Source organism: Ranitomeya variabilis, chromosome 1, assembly GCF_051348905.1.
Source record: "Ranitomeya variabilis isolate aRanVar5 chromosome 1, aRanVar5.hap1, whole genome shotgun sequence".
NCBI classification, from domain to species: Eukaryota; Metazoa; Chordata; class Amphibia; order Anura; family Dendrobatidae; genus Ranitomeya; species Ranitomeya variabilis.
The window spans coordinates 108,074,605-108,096,120 of record NC_135232.1 but is presented as its reverse complement, the minus strand read 5'-3'; the positions used below and the strand labels follow the sequence as shown (position 1 = coordinate 108,096,120).

The following is a 21,516-nucleotide window of genomic DNA, read 5'->3' as shown; positions in this document are numbered from 1 at the left end:
AAATTTCAGCTCCGAAGCCAGAACAATAAATGCTACAGACAAACCCTGCATCAGCACAAAATTAATAATAAAATGTATTTAAGGAGCTAAACAACTTTTTATGAAGATTAATTTTATATGTGAACTGTTAACCATGAGCCAAGTTAGCATACTCTTTGTTTTATTCACATTACTCATGCAGATCCCTTTAATGATCTATATCCAAAACATAAAACATTGTCATATAAAAACAAGACTAGGAAACTTTGTAATAGGAAAGTGATAAACTAACAAAACCACATGAAAATACCAGCATGAGCCATCAGCGTAACATAGGAGCTAGCAGATACCTTGTAGATGTCGAAAAATATTTATTCCCGTTTCCTGTTAATTGTTCTTCTCAGCATGAGCCAGGCATGCAAAGAACATGACATTTTCTACTATTTCCTTTTTATTGCAGATTAGCCACTGCTCATTTGTTTGAGGGTGTTCACAATAGCTGAAAATGAGTGTTTTTTCTACGACATGGGATTTTTCTCACATTCAACACGTTTTTGATATGAAACTAATCCAGAGAATGATAAGGCCGGGATCTGTGCTCCTGGAAAAAAGCTGCCAAGCGTGCCGACTCGGACATCCACCATGTACACGTTTATAGCATACCCATTTTATAGGTCTTCAGGGTTTTCCCACTACTTGAACAAGCCCTTTTTAAATGAAGTACCGTAATCCCTCCTTGTTAAATAAAATAAAAAAACACTCATCTCCTGCACCGGCGTTGCTCCAGCAATGTCGGCCTTGGATCTCTATGTGCTTACGTGACATTGTAACGTACTGTGAGTCATGAAGGCAATCGTGTCTGTCATTGGGCTCCTGTGCTCTCGCTTCCTTCCCTAGGGCAAATGTTTGACAAAAGGAAGAAGTGAGAGCCCAATAGTGGACGCTGAGTGGCTGCAGGGCTCACGTGGCATAACAGTGTCAACTGAGCCACAGGACACCGGCGCTGACATCACTGGAATGACGCAGACGTGGGAGATGATTATTTATTTTTTTTAAATTTGACAAGGAAGAATACTTCTTTACAAAAGTGAACGTCCACTCCTCTAAAGGGGTTTCCCACTTCAGACATTAGTAATCTATCAGCACTGTGGTTGTAACATTTCGCTCTGGGGATGTGTGTGTGTGTGTGTGTGTGTGTGTGTGTGTGTGTGTGTGTGTGTGTGTGTGTGTGTGTGTGTGTGTGTGTGTGTACACAGTATGTAATGTCTGTAGGTTAATTGTAGTCAACCAAAATAGTGGCAGCCATGGATTCTAGAAAGGTGAACATATCGAGAACCACAGTTAAGACTATATATAATAGCTTACATCTGATCTTACTATTGAAGATAGTATAGTTGGGGGAATTCAACATCATGGACAAATTACCTCCCTAGCTAACATTTCACGGTCTTACTTTCTTTACAGAAAACTTCAGAGTACAGAGCAGTGATGGTGTGCAGCCCAAGAAGTGCACAATTTCCTAATACTGGATGGTACTGAAACATTTTACAACATAAGGACTAAGTAAAACCAAGAAATCAATGACCTGATGTCATCTCAGATTGGTCCTGGCACATACGTCTATGTGAGATGAGGACAAAAAAAGGAACAAACATTAGGCCTCATTCTATAAACGGCTCTGGATCTTGCTTGTATTTCCAGTTGTGAACAGCCATAGGACTTCTCCCGACAATGTATCAATGACATGGTCTCAAGACTTGTATTAAAATGTCTCAGGTTTCAGGATGAATAATTGAGAAATCATGTTGTACACAGACTGCCGCTTGCCGAGAGGTGAAGACATAGATGTTAAATTCTCATAAGATCTTCTGCTTCTAAAATTAATTGCATTGCTGACTTAGCCAAATCTGTTAATAACAATTAGAGTGTTATTAAATCCCAAAAATGTAGGCCAAATCATACAAGGGAAAAAAAAGAAAACAGTATAAAGAAGCTCTCACCTGTGTGTCTCAGCCTGTGTCTCACTCTGCTCCCCCTTCATAGTTTTCAATAGGCATCTGTCATCTGCCACCTCAATAAACTGGTCGTCTGTCCTGGTTTGAGCCAGATGAATTTTAGCATGTTTTCAGAGTGATTTCAGGACAATGTGTGGAGGGGAGTCTTGTAAGTGATGAAAGAAGCATATTTATCCAATAACAAAAATTAGTTTTTTTTTAATTTTTCATTTATGCAAAGTTTGTTACATAAAGTAATTATGTAAATAATGCACTTTTAATATAATAAACATTTATTTTACATTAAAATTTTTTTTAGCATTACTCTGGAGGATCGGTTAGTTTCACCAATGTGTCTGTTTTGATACAGTGGGGCAAAAAAGTATTTAGTCAGTCAGCAATAGTGCAAGTTCCACCACTTAAAAAGATGAGAGGCGTCTGTAATTTACATCATAGGTAGACCTCAACTATGGGAGACAAACGGAGAAAAAAAAATCCAGAAAATCACATTGTCTGTTTTTTTATCATTTTATTTGCATATTATGGTGGCAAATAAGTATTTGGTCAGAAACAAAATTTCATCTCAATACTTTGTAATATATCCTTTGTTGGCAATGACAGAGGTCAAACGTTTTCTGTAAGTCTTCACAAGGTTGCCACACACTGTTGTTGGTATGTTGGCCCATTCCTCCATGCAGATCTCCTCTAGAGCAGTGATGTTTTTAGCTTTTCGCTTGGCAACACGGACTTTCAACTCCCTCCAAAGGTTTTCTATAGGGTTGAGATCTGGAGACTGGCTAGGCCACTCCAGGAACTTGAAATGCTTCTTACGAAGCCACTCCTTCGTTGCCCTGGCGGTGTGCTTTGGATCATTGTCATGTTGAAAGACCCAGCCACGTTTCATCTTCAATGCCCTTGCTGATGGAAGGAGGTTTGCACTCAAAATCTCACGATACATGGCCCCATTCATTCTTTCATGTACCCGGATCAGTCGTTCTGGCCCCTTTGCAGAGAAACAGCCCCAAAGCATGATGTTTTCACCACCATGCTTTACAGTAGGTATGGTGTTGGATGGATGCAACTCAGTATTCTTTTTCCTCCAAACACGACAAGTTGTGTTTCTACCAAACAGTTCCAGTTTGGTTTCATCAGACCATAGGACGTTCTCCCAAATCTCCTCTGGATCATCCAAATGCTCTCTAGCAAACTTCAGACGGGCCCGGACATGTACTGGCTTAAGCAGTGGGACACGTCTGGCACTGCAGGATCTGAGTCCATGGTGGCGTAGTGTGTTACTTATGGTAGGCCTTGTTACATTGGTCCCAGCTCTCTGCAGTTCATTCACTAGGTCCCCCCGCGTGGTTCTGGGATTTTTGCTCACCGTTCTTGTGATCATTCTGACCCCACGGGGTGGGATTTTGCGTGGAGCCCCAGATCGAGAGAGATTATCAGTGGTCTTGAATGTCTTCCATTTTCTAATTATTGCTCCCACTGTTGATTTCTTCACTCCAAGCTGGTTGGCTATTGCAGATTCAGTCTTCCCAGCCTGGTGCAGGGCTACAATTTTGTTTCTGGTGTCCTTTGACAGCTCTTTGGTCTTCACCATAGTGGAGTTTGGAGTCAGACTGTTTGAGGGTGTGCACAGGTGTCTTTTTATACTGATAACAAGTTTAAACAGGTGCCATTACTACAGGTAATGAGTGGAGGAAAGAGGAGACTCTTAAAGAAGAAGTTACAGGTCTGTGAGAGCCAGAAATCTTGATTGTTTGTTTCTGACCAAATACTTATTTGCCACCATAATATGCAAATAAAATGATAAAAAAAACAGACAATGTGATTTTCTGGATTTTTTTTTCTCAGTTTGTCTCCCATAGTTGAGGTCTACCTATGATGCAAATTACAGACGCCTCTCATCTTTTTAAGTGGTGGAACTTGCACTATTGCTGACTGACTAAATACTTTTTTGCCCCACTGTATATTTAGTAATAGACCAGATAGACAGCAATGTGAGCAGCCTCTTCTTACCACAACACCCCTATTATCTCCAGTATAAGATCAGATGGACAGCAGTGTGAGCAGCCTCTTCTTACAACACCCCTGGTATCTCCAGTATTAGATCAGATGGACAGCAGTGTGAGCAGCCTCTTCTTACCACAACACCCCTGGTATCTCTATTATTAGACCAGAAAGACAGGGTGGACAGCAGTGTGAGCAGCCTCTTCTTACCTCAGCAGCACTGGTATCTCTAGTATCAGATGGACAGCAGTGTGAGCAGCCTCTTACCACAACACCCCTGGTATCTCCAGTATTAGATCAGATGGACAGTAGTGTGAGCAGCCTCTTCTTACCACAACACCCCTAGTATCTCCAGTATCAGATCAGATGGACAGCAGTGTGAGTAGCCTCTTCTTACCTCAGCAGCACTGATATCTCCCGTATTAGATCAACATTAGATAAATAGAGGAGACAGCATTGAGGGTATTTTGCAGCTAAGGATTGAGGAATAGTTTGCTTTAAAAAAAAATATAAATGTTTAAAGAAAGGGCATTTAGGAGCATAGAAACAAAGATCCATAATAAAAAGATTAGAACAATGCCTCCGTGACACGGCAGCAGCCTTTTTAACCTTTGGGAAATGCAACAAATGGTTCATTGAGAGGTTGATGAAACTGTTTAGCATGCTAATACACCAACCTGGCATAATGTGCCAATGAGAAACACTGGCATGTAACAGAAGCAGGAGGACAGAGGACTCCGTAGGAAGCGGTCTTATTGTAAAATTCTGTTGCTACCCTTCCCCCACCAAAAAAAAAAAAAGGACGGAAAAGTGTGTAAGGTAAGAACAATTGAAACTCCAAGTCGTCCCAAATAACAAACCCTCTCAAGGTGAAAGATAGGTCATAAACTATTGGAAGGGCCATGGGCTGAAGTTTATTAGGTTATTCCATACCTTTTTATTTGCGGCTTTCAGGGTTATACTGATGTATGCCCTATTGGTACAGCTTTCAGCCTTCACAAACAGATTTTTCTTATAACAGAATATCTAGGTACAAGACCTTTTGGTCCAAAGGCCAGACAGGTCTCTGGCGATGGGAGCATTTAGTTTTACGGAAATCTTGAGTTTCAAAGGCTTCATGAAAAGGTTTCTTGATCAGGTTAAAATAGCATTCTTATTCTGAGACTCTTTCTTCCCTTTGTTGAGTCCACAGCATTGGACAAAGCTTCTGGCTTTTCCCTCCAAGGATTAGTTTGCCCAAGCTAACTGAGAATGACTCTGCATACATATTAGGAATTACGATCGCATGGGGCCAATAAGGGGGAGCCTCCTACCTCTTAACTACCGCCTCTAAGAGGTTAAGTGGCCCTGATTAGTGACATGGGTTTTATTACAGACTTATTATTGTCTATATTGTGTTGGGATCGGCAGCTACCTTATTACTATGCTTTTATGTAAACTTATATAGCGCTATCATATTCCACAGCCCTTTACATACATTATCATCTTTGTCAGACTCTCACAATCTAAATTCCCTATCAGTATGTCTTTGGAGTGTGGGAGGAAACCGGAGAACCTGGAGGAAACCCACGCAAACACGGGGAGAACATACAAACTCCTTGCAGATGTTGTCCTTGGTGGGATTTGAACCCAGGACCCCAGTGCTGTTTGGATGCAGTGCTATCCACTGAGCCACCGTGCTGCCTATATTGTGCATTCACTAAGTCTGAGGTAGCTTGTGCTATGGCACCAGTACAGTTGGCAATGCTTTCATGTTTATTTTTTCCAACAAAACCGTAACCTCCAGTCTTTTACATTTCTGCCCTTTTAATTGAAACACTCGGAAATAGTAATTGAAAATTTGCTTTATTACAAAATTTTAAAATATTATAAAAACACAGCAGCTGTAGATAATCTGATTTAAGGTCAATGTGGCCCACATACACCATCACTATAGAAAAGTATTAAATGAAAAACATAAATACGACGTGATAAATACTATACAACACACATAAGGCACCTTGGTAAACACCCCACAGCCACTTGCAAAAGAGAGGTCAGGATCGATGAGGAGAAGCAGGACTCCGATGTGCCTAAAGCCACGAGCAGGTACAATTCATTCAGAGGTTGATCTGCTCCATCCAGAATCAAGACAATGTATCAATTCAGAACCAGTTTTTTTTTATTATTGCTTTACTGAGGTTCTTCTTGTGGATTTGCTCATGGACTTTGAAGGCAAAGGAACTGAAGGTCAGTCAACGACTTTGATTGAATGAACCCCGGAGGGGACGTGAGATGTTCGGGTACTTTGCCCAGTACCCCTGCCACTGATGGAGCTGGCACTGTGCAATGCAGATCGAGGGTATTTTGCAGCCATGGCTTGAGAAATGGTTTGCTTTAAAGATACAAATGTTTAGAGAAAGGACATTTAGTAACAGAGTTACATAAAGATCCATAATGGAAAGATTAGAACAATGCCTCTGCAATCGGAAATGAATGCGACAGATGGGTCATTACTAGGCTAATCAGGCTGTTTAGCATGCCAATACTCAAACCTGGCATAATGACCCTTACCTCTTCTGCCACATTGTGCCAATGAGAAACACTGCCATATAACAGAAGCAGGACAGAGGACTCCGCAGGAAGAAGTGTGGAACTAAATAGATCTGTCTGAGTCTAGCAGTAAAACAGACTGATGATACATAGCTCATAAATCCTCACGGTGTTATATGTCCGTAGGAGAAACCAAAGACTTCAAGGGGAAATAATCAATATCCTAGTACAGATTAAAGAGACCAGCTCTCCTGAACAACCCGGAGCATCTTTTCTTAGACCTCTGCACTGTGGCGTTCCTTTGTAATTCTACCTGGAAATGTATAAATAAACTGACAAGTGGGTGTTAACAATCCCCTTTAGCCAATAAGGTGTGCCCCTACGGACTCTGGCCAATCAGTGCTGATTGTAGAAGACTGTGAAATGAAACGCCCGATTATCAGAGTCCGTTGTAAATTTATTCTTCCATTTTCAGGAGGATTTAGAAAGGAAGAGGACAGTAGAGTTCTAAGAAAAGGTGCTCCAACATTGTTTTTTGTCTTGTTGAAAATAAAGATTTATAACTGACTGGGCCAATTTATTGTCTTACCCTTTTCTGGTTAGGACTAAGATCTTATTACTGTTACTGGGGTAAAAGGTAGACAGCAGTATGGATCCTTTATTCTGCTAATTGCAGAGATCCCAGAGGCGCGATTCCGGGTGACACTATCGGCCTATGCTTGGAAGACCTGCTCCATTATAGGTTTTACTCAAAATGGGACGTTCACTACAGATGTCAGGTTGTAGTGCAAATGATGAGGGATGTAGTGACTTCTCAACAGGCAATCAGCCATTCTGTTGATTTCTTACAATGGGGAAACAGGACATTTGAAGCTACCTGAGTGATTGGATGATGCTTTTCCACCACTATGGAGCTCATTGGTGGTGAAACTCCCATAGAAGTGACACTTCCTCCAGTCCTGGTGATCTTCTGCGTTAGATCAGCACGAGCAGTAGCACGGGCCGTTATCGTCTTTCCAGCCTTTTGCTGGCCTGAAGTTATAACTCTGGTCACAGGCTATAAAAAACATAAAAAGACAGTGGATCATTCAACAAGTGATGGGAATACGACTAATGGTGCTCAGCATCCGTATGGTCATTATGTATGTATGTATGCATGTATGTGGACAGTTATGTAGCTCTGCTTATCTCAGTGCAAACAATGCTTTCCACAAATATAGTAATCATCCAAACATGGAGAAATGGGTCGAGAAGAGTGAGGCAGTAAAAACAGATTAGATAAAAGATGCCTGAACCTGCTGATTTCAGTCAACCACTCATACATAAATAATTAACCCATACAGTAAACACTGCAAAGAGAAAAAAAAAAATCTGCATCCTGCAATAATGGTTTTTGGGCACCTCACCTGTAAAATGCAATAAAAAAAAACAATCCAACCAAGTATGTATTCCTAATTCGATACAATAAAACCACTCAGGACACGAAATGAAAAAAACAAAACAAAAACAAGCCCTTATACATCTCTATGGACAAAAAAAAAAATGCATAAAAAGTTACTGGCCACACATAAAAAATAGTGGAACAGCACCACAGTAATCTACAGCAGGTGCCGGGCCCCCCAAAACAAATATGCAGTTGCTATAATATACAGTATATAAAAACAGGAAAGCAGAGCTGCAAAATAAATGCAAATGAATAGCATAGAAGTATAGTATATTATAGAATAGTATTAAGCCCAGACAGTGACATTTCGGTTTTAAAAAACCTTCAAGTCTCTTTGGCTTACAAATATTTAGGTAAAAAACCCTCAAATACTCCATGTGTGCACATGGCCTTAGGAGGCTGCTGCCAATCTTGGACAGCGGCATTTAACACGCTCCAGCAGGGGGCCTGTGACGTGATCGTGGGGCGCCCCCGGGTTACAATGACAGGTGGAGGACTGCTGAAGAGCTCTATGCTTGTCACGATTCTCCTGTGAAAGTCAGCGATTAGCTGGCGTTCATAGGAGACCGTGATGTCTGCTATACATAGCAGTGCTACAAGCGATGGGATGATCTCAGGTTCAGGTCACATAAGGAGGCTAACCAATACAGTAAAAGGAGAAAAGTTTTAAAATATGGGGAAAAAAAAGTTCAAATCATCCCCTTTTGCTCCATAAAAAAACAACATACATTTGGTATTGCTGCTTTTGTAAAAGTTTGATCTATGACAATATAAAATAAATCAGTTCTGGTAAACGGCATAAAGGGTAAAAAAAAAATCAAACCATCAAAATTACGTTTTTTTTTGCCAGGCACAACACTGCAATAAGAGGCGATCAAAACATTGTATCTACGCGAAAATGGTATCAATAAAAACGTCAGATTAGGGCACAAAAAAAAAAAGCCCTCACCCAGCCCTAGAACCTGAAAACAGAAAACATTATGGGCCCTGGAAAATAGTGGCATGTAGAATTTTTTTTTTTTTTTACAAATATTCACATTTTTTTTCCACCACGGTATATAGCACAGTCATGAAGTGGTTAAGGGTTAAAGTTGCACTGGACAGAAGTATCTCCAAAATATACAAAGAACACCTTGGAAAAAAATGTAGCTGTTCCTCCTAATGTTTCCACTGAACGCTGCGCCATGTGATCGCTATCTCAGTCTGTTTGTGAATCCTTGGTCTTCTCAGGACAAAAATTTGCTGTAATATTTCCTTTATGATACAAAGTATAATACAGGAACTCTGCACATGTAATACATCGCGCCAAGTCGTGGAGATATGTCTGATTTTATGTAATTTATACTCTACATTAAAATCTACAAAGCCCTTTTCAGTCCTACAGAAGAGACAGAAACACTCCTATTTTGTTGCAGGAAAAAAGTCTCACTATATAGCATTTATTTTGACACAGAAGAATCAGAAAATACTGCATTTGTAAATGTGAAAGGGAATGTGTCAGAAAATAACCTATTGTTTAAATCAGGTTTCTGTGTTACATCTCTTATTTTCTACATATTTTCATTAAACAAATTAAATACTGGTAATTTAGCAATTTTCACACAGGCCACTGGGGCTATATTAGGCTCATACTTCCTGTCCTCTGAGAAGTTTTCAGTAGTCTCATTATCATCTAAGGCATAATTACAATAACAGGTAAATAGCAGGATGCAATGATCACAACAGGCGACGTCACAGCTCCTCCTGCCTTCACAAGGACGCCTGAACTCGCTCATTAGATGCTTCATTAGAAGGCAGGGTCAGAGTCTGCTCACTGCTGCTAATACAGGTGGATTTCCTGAAACAAAAGACTAAGTATTGAGGTTTGCCTGAGAAAAAAAATGTATTTTAAACTTTGGTGCTCAGACATAACATGTTCATATAGTAAAACAGTCTGTTAGGCCGGTTTCACACGACCTGATATTTCCAGTACCGGAGATATCCTGATGGGAGTATTCATAAATAAATGTATTTTTGATAACCAGCGAGGCAAAACTGACAACTATGGGCTGTAACCTTCAGCTGTCAGCATCAAAAGTAGAGGGGTTCCCATGCTGTTTTATAAAATTATTTATTTAAAAAAAAAAAAAAAGTCGTGGCGTGGTATTCTCATGCTGGTAAGGGGCCATGGATATTGGACCCCTCCAACCTAAAAATAGCAGCCCGCAGCCGCCCAGAAAAGGCACATCTATTAGATGTGCCAATTCTGGCTCTTTGCCCGGCTCTTCCTACTTGCCCTATAGTGGTGGCAAGTAGGCTAATATTTGTGGGGTTGATGTCACTTTTGTATTGTCTGGTGACGTCAAGCCCATGGCTTAGTAATGGAGAGGTGTATATAAAACACTTTTCCATTACTAATCCTATAGTTATATTGCAAATAAAGACACAGCAAGTATAAAATCTTTTATTTGAAATCAAAACACAATTTTCCATTTTTATTTAAAAATAACAAACAGTTATACTCACCTAATGCCCGTTCCATTGAATACCTCGTCTCCTGTAATAAAACAAAAATAAAAAAAATCCACATCCCTCACCTGTCAGTTGTTCTGTCCCACACCACCGTAATCGACGTGGGGATAAATAGTTTTCAATCTGGATGGTGGCAAGATGCGACCGTCCAGGCCAAGAACCACTGATGAATGAGTTGTTTCGAGATGAGCATCAGTGAGTAGCGGTGACCTCATCGACTTATTGCTGGTCACTGAGCTGCTTTGCCAGCTGGGCTGAACTGCGGTGACCTCAGCACCATGAGAAAAAGTCACCGAGTTCACTGCAGATCACCGTCAGAATTCACAGTGATCTGCGGTGAACTCAGTGACTTTTTCTCACGGTGCTAAAGTCACTGCAGTTCAGCCTGGCTGGGAACGCAGCCTCAGTGACCAGTGGTAACCTCGAAGCGCTACTGTGTATAATGGCACTTATGATAATATTAGTATTGTGTTTTTTAATTCGTGATCAGTATTGCAATATTCGATCACTACGCGGTGGTAATATGTGGTTTGGTCCTAGTGTGGCGATATTTCCTTTCTTGTATGTGGTATTTTTCAGTCACTATGTGGTGGTAATATGTGGTGTGGTCATGGAGTGGTGATATTTGTCCCTTGTGGTATTATTGGTCATTTAAAAAAAAAAAAAATGTATGCGACACATTCCCTTAAACAAAAATAAATAAAATATCTAATACTCTTTTTATGTGTATTTCTAAGAAATGTTTAATAGGTTAGAGTGGAGTAGGGCCCTGCAAAAGAGTCTTGAAGTGGAGTTTTTCCAAGAGTGGGCGGTGGGACTGTGGAAGATTCAGGAGGTGGAGGTGGAGCCTGGGCCGAGTGTCAAGGGGGCCCTGAAATTCCTGGTGGCAGCCCTGTACATAATGTGTATGTAAATAACAGTGTATGTATAATGTGTGCGGAACATAATATGAGAGGCTGAGGGGGGACCTGACATGAGAGATGTGTGGGATATGTATGGGGCTTAAGATATAAGGGGTTGTGGGGGGGACATTATATGAAAAGCTATGGCAGACATTATACCTGGGCATTATACCATGGGCTGTGGGGACATAGTTACATAGTTATTAAGGTTGAAGGAAGACTTTATAATAATAATAATAATATAATAATAATAATAATATAATAATAATAATACTAATAATAATATAATAATAATAATACTTTAAGTCCATCTAGCTCAACCCATAGCCTAACATGCCCTAACATGTTGATCCAGGGGAAGGCAAAAAAACCCATGTGGTAAGAGTAAGCTCCACCATGGGGAAAAAAATTCCTTCCCGACCCCACATACGGCAATCAGACTAGTTCCCTGGATCAACGCCCTATCAAGGAATCTAATATATATACCCTGTAACATTATACTTTTCCAGAAAGGTATCCTGTCCCCTCTTAAATTTAAGTAATGAATCACTCATTACAACATCATACGGCAGAGAGTTCCATAGTCTCACTGCTCTTACAGTAAAGAATCCGCGTCTGTTATTATGCTTAAACCTTCTTTCCTCCAGACGTAGAGGATTCCCCCTTGTCCCTGTCTCAGGTCTATGATTAAAAAGATCATCAGAAAGGTCTTTGTACTGTCCCCTCATATATTTATACATTAACATAAGATCACCCCTTAGCCTTCGTTTTTCCAAACTAAATAGCCCCAAGTGTAATAACCTATCTTGGTATTGCAGACCCCCCAGTCCTCTAATAACCTTGGTCGCTCTTCTCTGCACCCGCTCCAGTTCAGCTATGTCTTTCTTATACACCGGAGACCAGAACTGTGCACAGTATTCTAAGTGTGGTCGCACTAGTGACTTGTATAGAGGTAAAATTATGTTCTCCTCATGAGCATCTATGCCTCTTTTAATGCATCCCATTATTTTATTTGCCTTTGTAGCAGCTGCCTGACACTGGCCACGGAATATGAGTTTGTCATCCACCCATACACCCAGGTCTTTTTCATTGACGGTTTTGCCCAGAGTTTTAGAATTAAGCACATAGTTATACATCTTATTACTTCTACCCAAGTGCATGACCTTACATTTATCCCCATTAAAGCTCATTTGCCATTTATCAGCCCAAGCTTCTAGTTTACATAAATCATCCTGTAATATAAAATTGTCCTCCCCTGTATTGATTACCCTGCAGAGTTTAGTGTCATCTGCAAATATTGAAATTCTGCTCAGAATGCCCCCTACAAGGTCATTAATAAATATGTTAAAAAGAAGAGGGCCCAATACTGACCCCTGTGGTACCCCACTACTAACCGCGACCCAGTCCGAGTGTGCTCCATTAATAACCACCCTTTGTTTCCTATCCCTGAGCCAGCTCTCAACCCACTTGCACATATTTTCCCCTATCCCCATTATTCTCATTTTATGTATCAACCTTTTATGTGGCACCGTATCAAAAGCTTTTGAAAAGTCCATATACACTATATCTACTGGGTTCCCTTGGTCCAGACCGGAACTTACCTCTTCATAGAAGCTGATCAAATTAGTCTGACATGAACGGTCCCTAGTAAACCCGTGCTGATACTGGGTCATGAGGTTATTCCTCTTCAGATACTCCAGTATAGCATCCCTTAGAATGCCCTCCAGGATTTTACCCACAGTAGAGGTTAAGCTTACTGGCCTATAATTACCGAGTTCAGTTTTTGTCCCCTTTTTGAATATTGGCACCACATTTGCTATACGCCAGTCCTGTGGTACAGACCCTGTTATTATGGACTCTTTAAAGATTAAAAATAATGGTCTATCAATGACTGTACTTAATTCCTGCAGTACTCCAGGGTGTATCCCATCCGGGCCCGGAGATTTGTCAATTTTTGTGATTTTTAGACGCCGCCGTACTTCCTGCTGGGTTAAGCAGGTAACATTTAATTGGGAATTTTTATCACTAGTCATATTGGCTGCCATGGGATTTTCTTTTGTAAATACTGATGAAAAAAAAAGTCATTTAGCATATTGGCTTTTTCCTCATCCTCATCCACCATTTCACCCAGACTATTTTTAAGGGGGCCAACACTATCATTTTTTAGTTTCTTACAATTTATGTAGTTAAAGAATATTTTGGGGTTATTTTTGCTCTCTCTGGCAATGAGTCTCTCTGTCTCAATCTTTGCTGCCTTGATTTGCTTTTTACAGAATTTATTTAATTTTCTGTATTTATTTTATGCCTCCTCACTACCTACTTCCTTTAATTCTCTAAATGCTTTCTTTTTGTCCCTTATTGCGCCCCTTACAGCTCTATTTAGCCATATTGGTTTCCTCTTATTTCTAGTATGTTTATTCCCATACGGTATATACTGTGCACAGGTCCTATCCAGGATGCTAATAAACGTCTCCCATTTTCTTTGTGTATTTTTATGCCTCAGGATATCGTCCCAGTTAATTGCACCAAGATCCTCTCTCATCCGTTGGAAATTTGCCCTCCTGAAGTTTAGTGTCCTTGTCACCCCTCTACTACACATCTTATTAAAGGAGACATGAAAACTTATTATCTTGTGATCACTATTCCCCAAGTGACCCCCAACCCTTATATTTGCTATGCGGTCTGGCCTGTTGGTTAATATTAGGTCTAGCAGTGCCCCCCTTCTTGTTGGGTCCTGAACCAGTTGTGAAAGGTAATTGTCTCTCATAGTTGTCAAAAACCGATTACCTTTACTGGAATTGCAGGTTTCTGTTCCCCAATCTATTTCAGGGTAGTTGAAGTCCCCCATAATAATGACTTCTCCTTGAGTCGCAGCTTCATCTATTTTCTTTACGAGGATATTCTCCATTGCTTCCATTATTTTTGGAGATTTATAACAAACCCCTATCAGTAATTTATTATTTTATTCCCCCTCCCCTTATCTCCACCCACAGGGACTCTACATTTTCATTAGATTCACCTATATTATCACGCAGGATGGGTTTTAAGGTCGATTTTACATACAGACACACCCCACCCCCTCGCTTATCTGTACGGTCATTTCTGAAAAGGCTATAACCCTGCAAGTTAACAGCCCAGTCATGGCTCTCATCCAGCCACGTCTCAGATATCCCCACCATGTCATAATTATGCTCCAACAACATTAGTTCTAATTCGTCCATTTTGTTGGCGAGGCTTCTGGCATTAGTATACATGCACTTGATGTTCCTCTCTGTACCTCTATTCTTTCTTAAATTACTAACTGTTCTAACCCCACCCCCCATGCCTCCGCCACCCCCAACTTCCTTATTTGTGCCCAGGTCTCTATCTGCACTATCTTCCCCTCCTATAAAATGAATACCCTCCCCCCAATTCCCTAGTTTAAACACTCCTCCAACCTTCTAGCCAATTTCTCCCCCAGCATCATACTGTATATGAGGTTGTGGTGACCATACTGGATAGGGGGTTGTGGTGGATATACTGTATGGGGTGTTGTTAGAAACATACATTTTATAAGGGGCTGTGGGGGCCATTATACTGTATTGGCGACTGAGGGAGACCACCATACTGTATATAAGGGGCTGTGGTGGTAACCATACTACATAATGGGAGGGCTGTGGTGACCTTTCTATATAATGGGAGGGCTCTGATGACTATTCTATACAATGGGAGTTCTGTGGAGGAAAGTGTGGCGGTTATAGATCATTAAAGCAGACAGTGTGGAGGTCATATACCATAGGACACTTATTTAGGGCACAGTATGGACAAATATTTATATGCAGTGGGCCTTTTAATAACTCTTATTTTTAAAGGTACAGTGTTGGGATGTGCTGCAGAAGACCAGAAAAGATGGAAGACTAGAGCTGTGGATGTGAGAAGTCATCATGGCATCAGAAGATGGAGACAAAAATTAAAGGATCAGAGAAAAGGTACTTGGATGTAAATATTTTTTGCCTGAGTATCATCAGTCCTGTTGTTCCTTTATGGTCTGCAGTCTCAAAGTATCGCCTTACCATTGTTAAGAACATACTGGGAATTGTAGGTTTATGCGATACAAATGTGTATGGGGCTGACTTTGTACTGCAATTCAATAAGAAAGCAGTGTTAAATTCCAAGGGTGGATTTACAAAATAATAAAATTTAGATTTTTAGGAGCAAAACAAGGAGATTTTTGTGTACTCACCGTAAAATCTTTTTCTCCGAGTCATCATTGGGGGACACAGGACGAATGGGTGTTATGCTGCTGCCACCAGGAGGACACTAAGTTAAACACACACAAAAGATTAACTCCTCCCCTGCAGTATACACCCACAGACTGGACAATCCAGAGCCAGTTCGGTAACAAAGCAGTAGGAGTAAACCAGTTATCAAACAGAAAACATGTCAAAGTCAACAAACACAGACTGAAAAAAACAATTGAGCCAACTAGGCTAACAGGGAGGGTGCTGTGTCCCCCAATGATGACTCGGAGAAAAAGATTTTACGGTGAGTACACAAAAATCTCCTTTTCTCCTACGTATCATTGGGGGACACAGGACGAATGGGACGTCCTAAAGCAGTCCCTGGGCGGGTCACCAGAAGTTATGAGTGCTGTGCGAGCCTACAAACTACATATGAGACACAGCCGCTTGTAGAATTCGCCTACCGACGGAAGCGTCTGCCGAGGCCTGAAAGTGCACATGGTAGTGTTTAGTGAATGTATGGAGACTGGACCATGTAGCAGCCTTGCAGACCTGTGCTGCCGATGCCTGGTGCCGGATGGCCCAGGACGCGCCGACTGACCGGGTAGAATGAGCCTTGATCCCCGGAGGTGCAGCGTGACCCTTGACACGGTAGGACTCTTGGATGGCGGAACGAATCCACTTGGCAATGGAGGCCTTGGAAGCGGGTAGTCCCTTCCGTGGCCCCTCCGGAAGAACAAACAAGGCATCTGATCTACGGAAAGACGCAGTCCTGGAGACATAACGTCTGAGACCCCTCACTAAGTCCAGAGTGTGGAGCGCCCTTTCCGTGGGGTGGGAAGGCGCAGGGCACAGTGAGGGAAGAACAATTTCCTCATTAAGATGGAAGGAGGAAACGACCTTCGGAAGAAAAGTCGGACATGTCCGCAGAACTACCTTATCCTGGTGGAACACGAGGAAAGGAGGTCGGCACGACAGAGCTGCCAGCTCAGAGACACGTCGAATAGACGTGACAGCCACGAGGAAGACAATCTTCCAAGACAAGAACAGCAAAGACACCTCGTGCAAGGGCTCAAAAGGTGGCTCTTGAAGAGCACAGAGAACTAAGTTCAGGTCCCATGGTTCCAAAGGCATCTTGTAAGGCGGAACCATATGAGAAACCCCCTGGATAAAGGTCCTGACCTGCAATCTGTTTGCGATCCTTCTCTGAAAAAGGACCGAGAGAGCAGAAATTTGGCCCTTAAGAGAGCTGAGTGCAAGACCCAAGTCTACGCCTGATTGGAGGAATTCCAAAATGTGAGGAATAGAGAAACGGAGGGGGGAACGCCTCCGATCCCTGCACCAGGCGAAGTATGCCTTCCAAGCGCGGTGGTAGATGCGCATAGAAGAAGACTTGCGTGCACGGAGCATGGTAGATATCACCGTCTGAGACAACCCCTTCTGCCTCAGAACCCAGGACTCAACGGCCACGCCGTTAAACACAGGGCCTCTGAGTTCGGGTGGTAAATGGGCCCTTGAGACAGGAGGTCTGCGCGATTCGGCAGCCTCCAAGGTACGTCTGAGACCAGTTGAACCATCTCGGCATACCATGTCCTGCGTGGCCAATCCGGAGCGATGAGGATTACTGGAATCCGTTCTGCCTTGATCTTCCTGATAACCTTCCCCAGAAGGGGAATTGGGGGAAAGATGTATGGGAGACTGAAGCCCTGCCATGAGAGGACGAGAGCGTCGGCTCCGAAGGCTGAGGGGTCGTGAGACCTGGCCATGAAGACGGGAACCTGACAATTGAGGCGGGATGCCATTAGATCCACGTCCGGGGTCCCCCAACGAGAGCAGATCTGGTGAAAGACTGCGGGATGAAGAGACCACTCTCCGGGATCGAGGCTGTGGCGACTTAGAAAGTCCGCTTCCCAGTTTTCCACGCCTGGTATGAAAACTGCTGAGAGTATGGAATGATGTGCCTCGGCCCAACGGAGAATTAGCGTCACCTCGACCATGGCCGCCTTGCTGCGAGTGCCCCCTTGGCGGTTGACGTAGGCTACTGCAGTAGCGTTGTCGGACTGGACTCTTACCGCACGTCCGGAGAGGAACTGCTGAAAATGATGGAGGGCTAGTCTGATTGCCCGAATCTCTAAGATATTGATGGGTAGCTGGGACTCCTGCGGCGACCAGCGACCCTGGGTCGAGTGGCGCTGGAACACTGCACCCCAGCCGAAGAGACTGGCGTCCGTTGTGACAACCAGCCAGTGCACCGGAAGGAAAGACTTCCCCCGAGTCAGGGAGGACCTCTCGGTCCACCACCTGAGGGATTGTCTGATTTGGCGAGAGAGAAGGAGACGGCGGTCGAGCGAGGCGGGATTCCTGTCCCATACTGCCAGAATGGCGTGTTGTAAGGGCCGGAGGTGAAAAACCGCAAAGGGCACTGCCTCCATTGCCGCCACCATCCTGCCGAGTACCCTCATGGAGAAGCGTAGGGAGTGAGAGCGAGGTTGAGCAAGCTTCCGGACTTCTCTCTGTAGAGTAGATACCTTTTCCGGAGGCAAGAGTACTAGACCCTGAGAGGAGTCTAAGATCATGCCCAGGTAGGGTATGGTTTGGGCCGGGACTGGGGAAGATTTTTTGAAATTGAGTTTCCAGCCCAGGCGTGAAAGAGTATTTATAGTGACATCTACCGCCTCTGAACAGGACCGGAAAGAGGGTCCCTTTATAAGAATGTCGTCCAGGTAGGGCAACACCACTATGCCTCGAGCATGGAGAATGGCCACGGCAGCCGCCATGACCTTGGTGAACACCCGAGGAGCGGTGGCCAGCCCGAACGGTAGGGCGACAAACTGAAAATGGTGGCCCTGGACCGCGAAGCGGAGAAAACGCTGATGAGACGGCAGAATGGGAATGTGCAGGTAAGCGTCTTGAACATCTAGAGATGCAAGAAACTCGCCCTCTTCCAGAGAGGCAATTACCGAGCGGAGGGACTCCATTCGGAATTGACGTACACGGACGTACCTGTTGAGGAGTTTGAGGTCCAATATCGGACGTACGGAGCCGTCCTTCTTTGGTACAATGAAAAGATTGGAATAAAAACCTTGGTACCTTTCGTCCTGAGGTACCGGGATGATGACCCCGTCGTCCCATAGCGATTTTATGGCCTGGAAATACTGACGGACCCTTGCTCTGGGAGGAGGGGACTGAAAGAAACGAGATGGGGGAAGAGAGACAAACTCTATCTTGTAACCGACGGATACCAGATCGCGGACCCATCGGTCGGGAACTACCGAGAGCCACGCGTCCCGAAAGAAGAGTAGGCGGCCGCCAACTCTGTCGGTGTCCTTTGGCGTCTGCCAAGAGTCATTGAGGAGGAGACCTGTTAGATCTGGACCCCCTGGACCCCTGTTGTCTGGGTCTGCCTCTCCAAGAGGGAGAAGGTTTGTAAGATGGCTGGGAGGTTCTGTCCTTGCGCTGACCTCTCCCGACGCCAGGTGGCGCGGAGGAAGGATTGGACCAGTTGGAACCGAAACGGAAATATCGGCCTCGGCCCTGTTGGTTGCGAAAGGGACGAAAGGTCCGTTGCTGGGGAAGGAATTTGCTCTTTCCCCCTGTGGAGTCTGCGATCATTTTATCTAGTTTGTCCCCAAACAGACGTTCACCCTGGTATGGAAGGGACGTGAGAGATTTTTTGGATCCTGAGTCCGCTTTCCAGTCCCTGAGCCAAAGGGATCTGCGGACCGTGACAGCATTGGCCGCTGCCTGTGAGGCACAGTTGGCCGCGTCTAAGGATGCGGAAACTACAAAGTCCCCCGCTCTGGCAATCTGAGTGGCCAGGTGAGAAACCTCAGGGGGTAAGTCGGCATGAAGTGCAGTAGAGGCTAAAGACTCGGCCCAATGAGTCATGGCTTTTGCAACCCATGTGGCGGCAAAAGAAGGAAAGAGAGAAGCCGAGGAAGCTTCAAAAGCCGAGCGAGCCATCTGATCAATTTGTCTATCCGTGGGATGCTTGATGGACGCGCCCTCGGAGGAAGATAGAACCGCCTTTGTGGCTAGCCGCGACACTGGCGGGTCCACGGAGGGTGACTGAGACCACTCCTTAGCAAGGTCCTGAGCAAACGGATACTTCAATTGCATGGCCTTCTGACCTGAGAAGCGTTTATCCGGACGGACTCTATGGAGATCGACAATGTCCTTGAATTGAGGATGCGTGGGAAAAAACCTATGAGCCTTTGTAGTCCGCCCAAATGACACGGGATGAGCCGCCTTAGACGGGGCTTCCTCCTCTAACTGTAGAGTCTGACTTACAGAGTCTATGAGAGAATCAAGGGTCTCTTGGTCATGACGGTACTCTGGGGAACAGGACACGCTGGAAGCGTCGTCCAGAAAAGATTCCCTGCTATGATCTGGGGATGAGTGACGAGAGACTTCGCTCTCTGAACCAGAAGGCTCATCACGGACCGGAGATATTACCCTGGACTTCTTTCTATATGAGTGAGGGCTTCTGGAAACGGTACGACCTCTGGGCCGTGAGGGGTTCTTAGACCGCGTTACATCATCCTTGGAAGTACCCTGGGTAAGGGACGGCTCACGGAGGGACTGTATCGTCCTTTCCAAGGATGCCACAGATCGAGCAAGGGAGGACGCCCATGCGGGGGTACTAGGCTCACTACATTCCGGGTCAGAGGCCGGATTATCCTGTGCCGCGGGCATTTCACAGGCAGAGCACAGCGGGGTGGTGTGACCTCGGGGCAGAGAAATCTTGCAGGAGGTGCACACAGCAAAAATAACAGAGTGGGTCTTTCCAGTCCGTTTTTGCCTAGACTGTGACATATTTGCTGTGGAGTGAGCGTACTGGCAGGGGGGGGAGGCAATCCTATTGGGTGCGTCTCACCTAGGATCCGCGGTGGCTTGGCAGGGAGATCCTGAAGCTTTCCTCCTGTCCTGAGCGCTGCGGTGCTGCAGAGCCGCCAGCGCACTTCCTGGTCCAAGATGGCCGCCGAGAAGTGAGAAGGGCGCTTCTCGGGAGCGAGAAGCGCCCAGGGAGGGGGCGTGTCGTGGGCGGGCGGCGGCATGCTTGTAGGCGGGCGCTGTAGTCCGACCCAGGCCTGGGAGCCGCCGAGCCCTCTCAGAAAGTAAACGCTGCCCAGCGGCTATAGAGCCGCACGCTGCCCCGCGGCTGCAGAGCCACCCGCTGCCCCGCGGCTGCAGAACCGCACGTTGCCCCGCGGCTGCAGAGCCGCACGCTGCCCCGCGGCTGCAGAGCCGCACATTGTCCCGCGGCTGCAGGGCCGCATTTAGAAGAGAGTAAGGGGGGCCCCCTGCTGCCAGCTGGTCGGTCCCCGCACTTACCTTGTGCGATGGGACCGATGCTCCATCCACCTTCACCATGATAGGGAGAGGGTGGAGAGCTACTGCCGCCATGTATCAGCCACTATATTCAGTGGTGGTGCAGTGGGCGGCTGCGCGGACGCCCTGTCAATTTGTCCGGCTGTGCCCTGGCTCCAGGAGACTTAGGTGGATGATTAGTCCCCATGGTCGCCTGAGAAGGATGGAAGGAGATCGGGACGCTAGGGAACCGTCGCCACACTGAAAGGTGAGCCAGGGCTGGCATCCATCGTTGCGGGAAAGGATACAGGAGGAACGCTCCGTGTACTTGCCCGTTGTTGGTGCGGGAGAGATCAGAGCTAAAAAATTTGCCTGTCGCTCCCTTCTTTCCGTTAAATCAAAAACAAAAAATTGGTGGGGTCCTGAGGACCCAAGTGCCTCCTGAGACACTAAGTAAGAACTGGCTCTGGATTGTCCAGTCTGTGGGTGTATACTGCAGGGGAGGAGTTAATCTTTTGTGTGTGTTTAACTTAGTGTCCTCCTGGTGGCAGCAGCATAACACCCATTCGTCCTGTGTCCCCCAATGATACGTAGGAGAAAGTAACATG

General features: G+C 44.6%; 2 protein-coding genes across 2 annotated transcripts in view; one reads left to right on the top strand and one right to left on the bottom strand.

Moving 5' to 3' along the window:
- ANKDD1B (ankyrin repeat and death domain containing 1B) overlaps nt 1–2,282 on the top strand; it is a 79,856-nt gene extending 77,574 nt beyond the window's left edge. Inside the window, exon 15 of the mRNA XM_077287360.1 lies at nt 1,444–2,282. Coding sequence (XP_077143475.1) covers nt 1,444–1,502 — 59 coding nt within the window. The 3' untranslated portion in view covers nt 1,503–2,282. The remainder of the gene's footprint in view (nt 1–1,443) is intronic.
- A 3,533-nt stretch (nt 2,283–5,815) lies between these two features.
- POC5 (POC5 centriolar protein) overlaps nt 5,816–21,516 on the bottom strand; it is an 82,898-nt gene continuing 67,197 nt past the window's right edge. Inside the window, exons 12-13 of the mRNA XM_077287347.1 lie at nt 7,399–7,578; nt 5,816–6,363 (exon numbers count right to left, since the gene is read on the bottom strand). Coding sequence (XP_077143462.1) covers nt 6,220–6,363; nt 7,399–7,578 — 324 coding nt within the window. The 3' untranslated portion in view covers nt 5,816–6,219. The remainder of the gene's footprint in view (nt 6,364–7,398; nt 7,579–21,516) is intronic.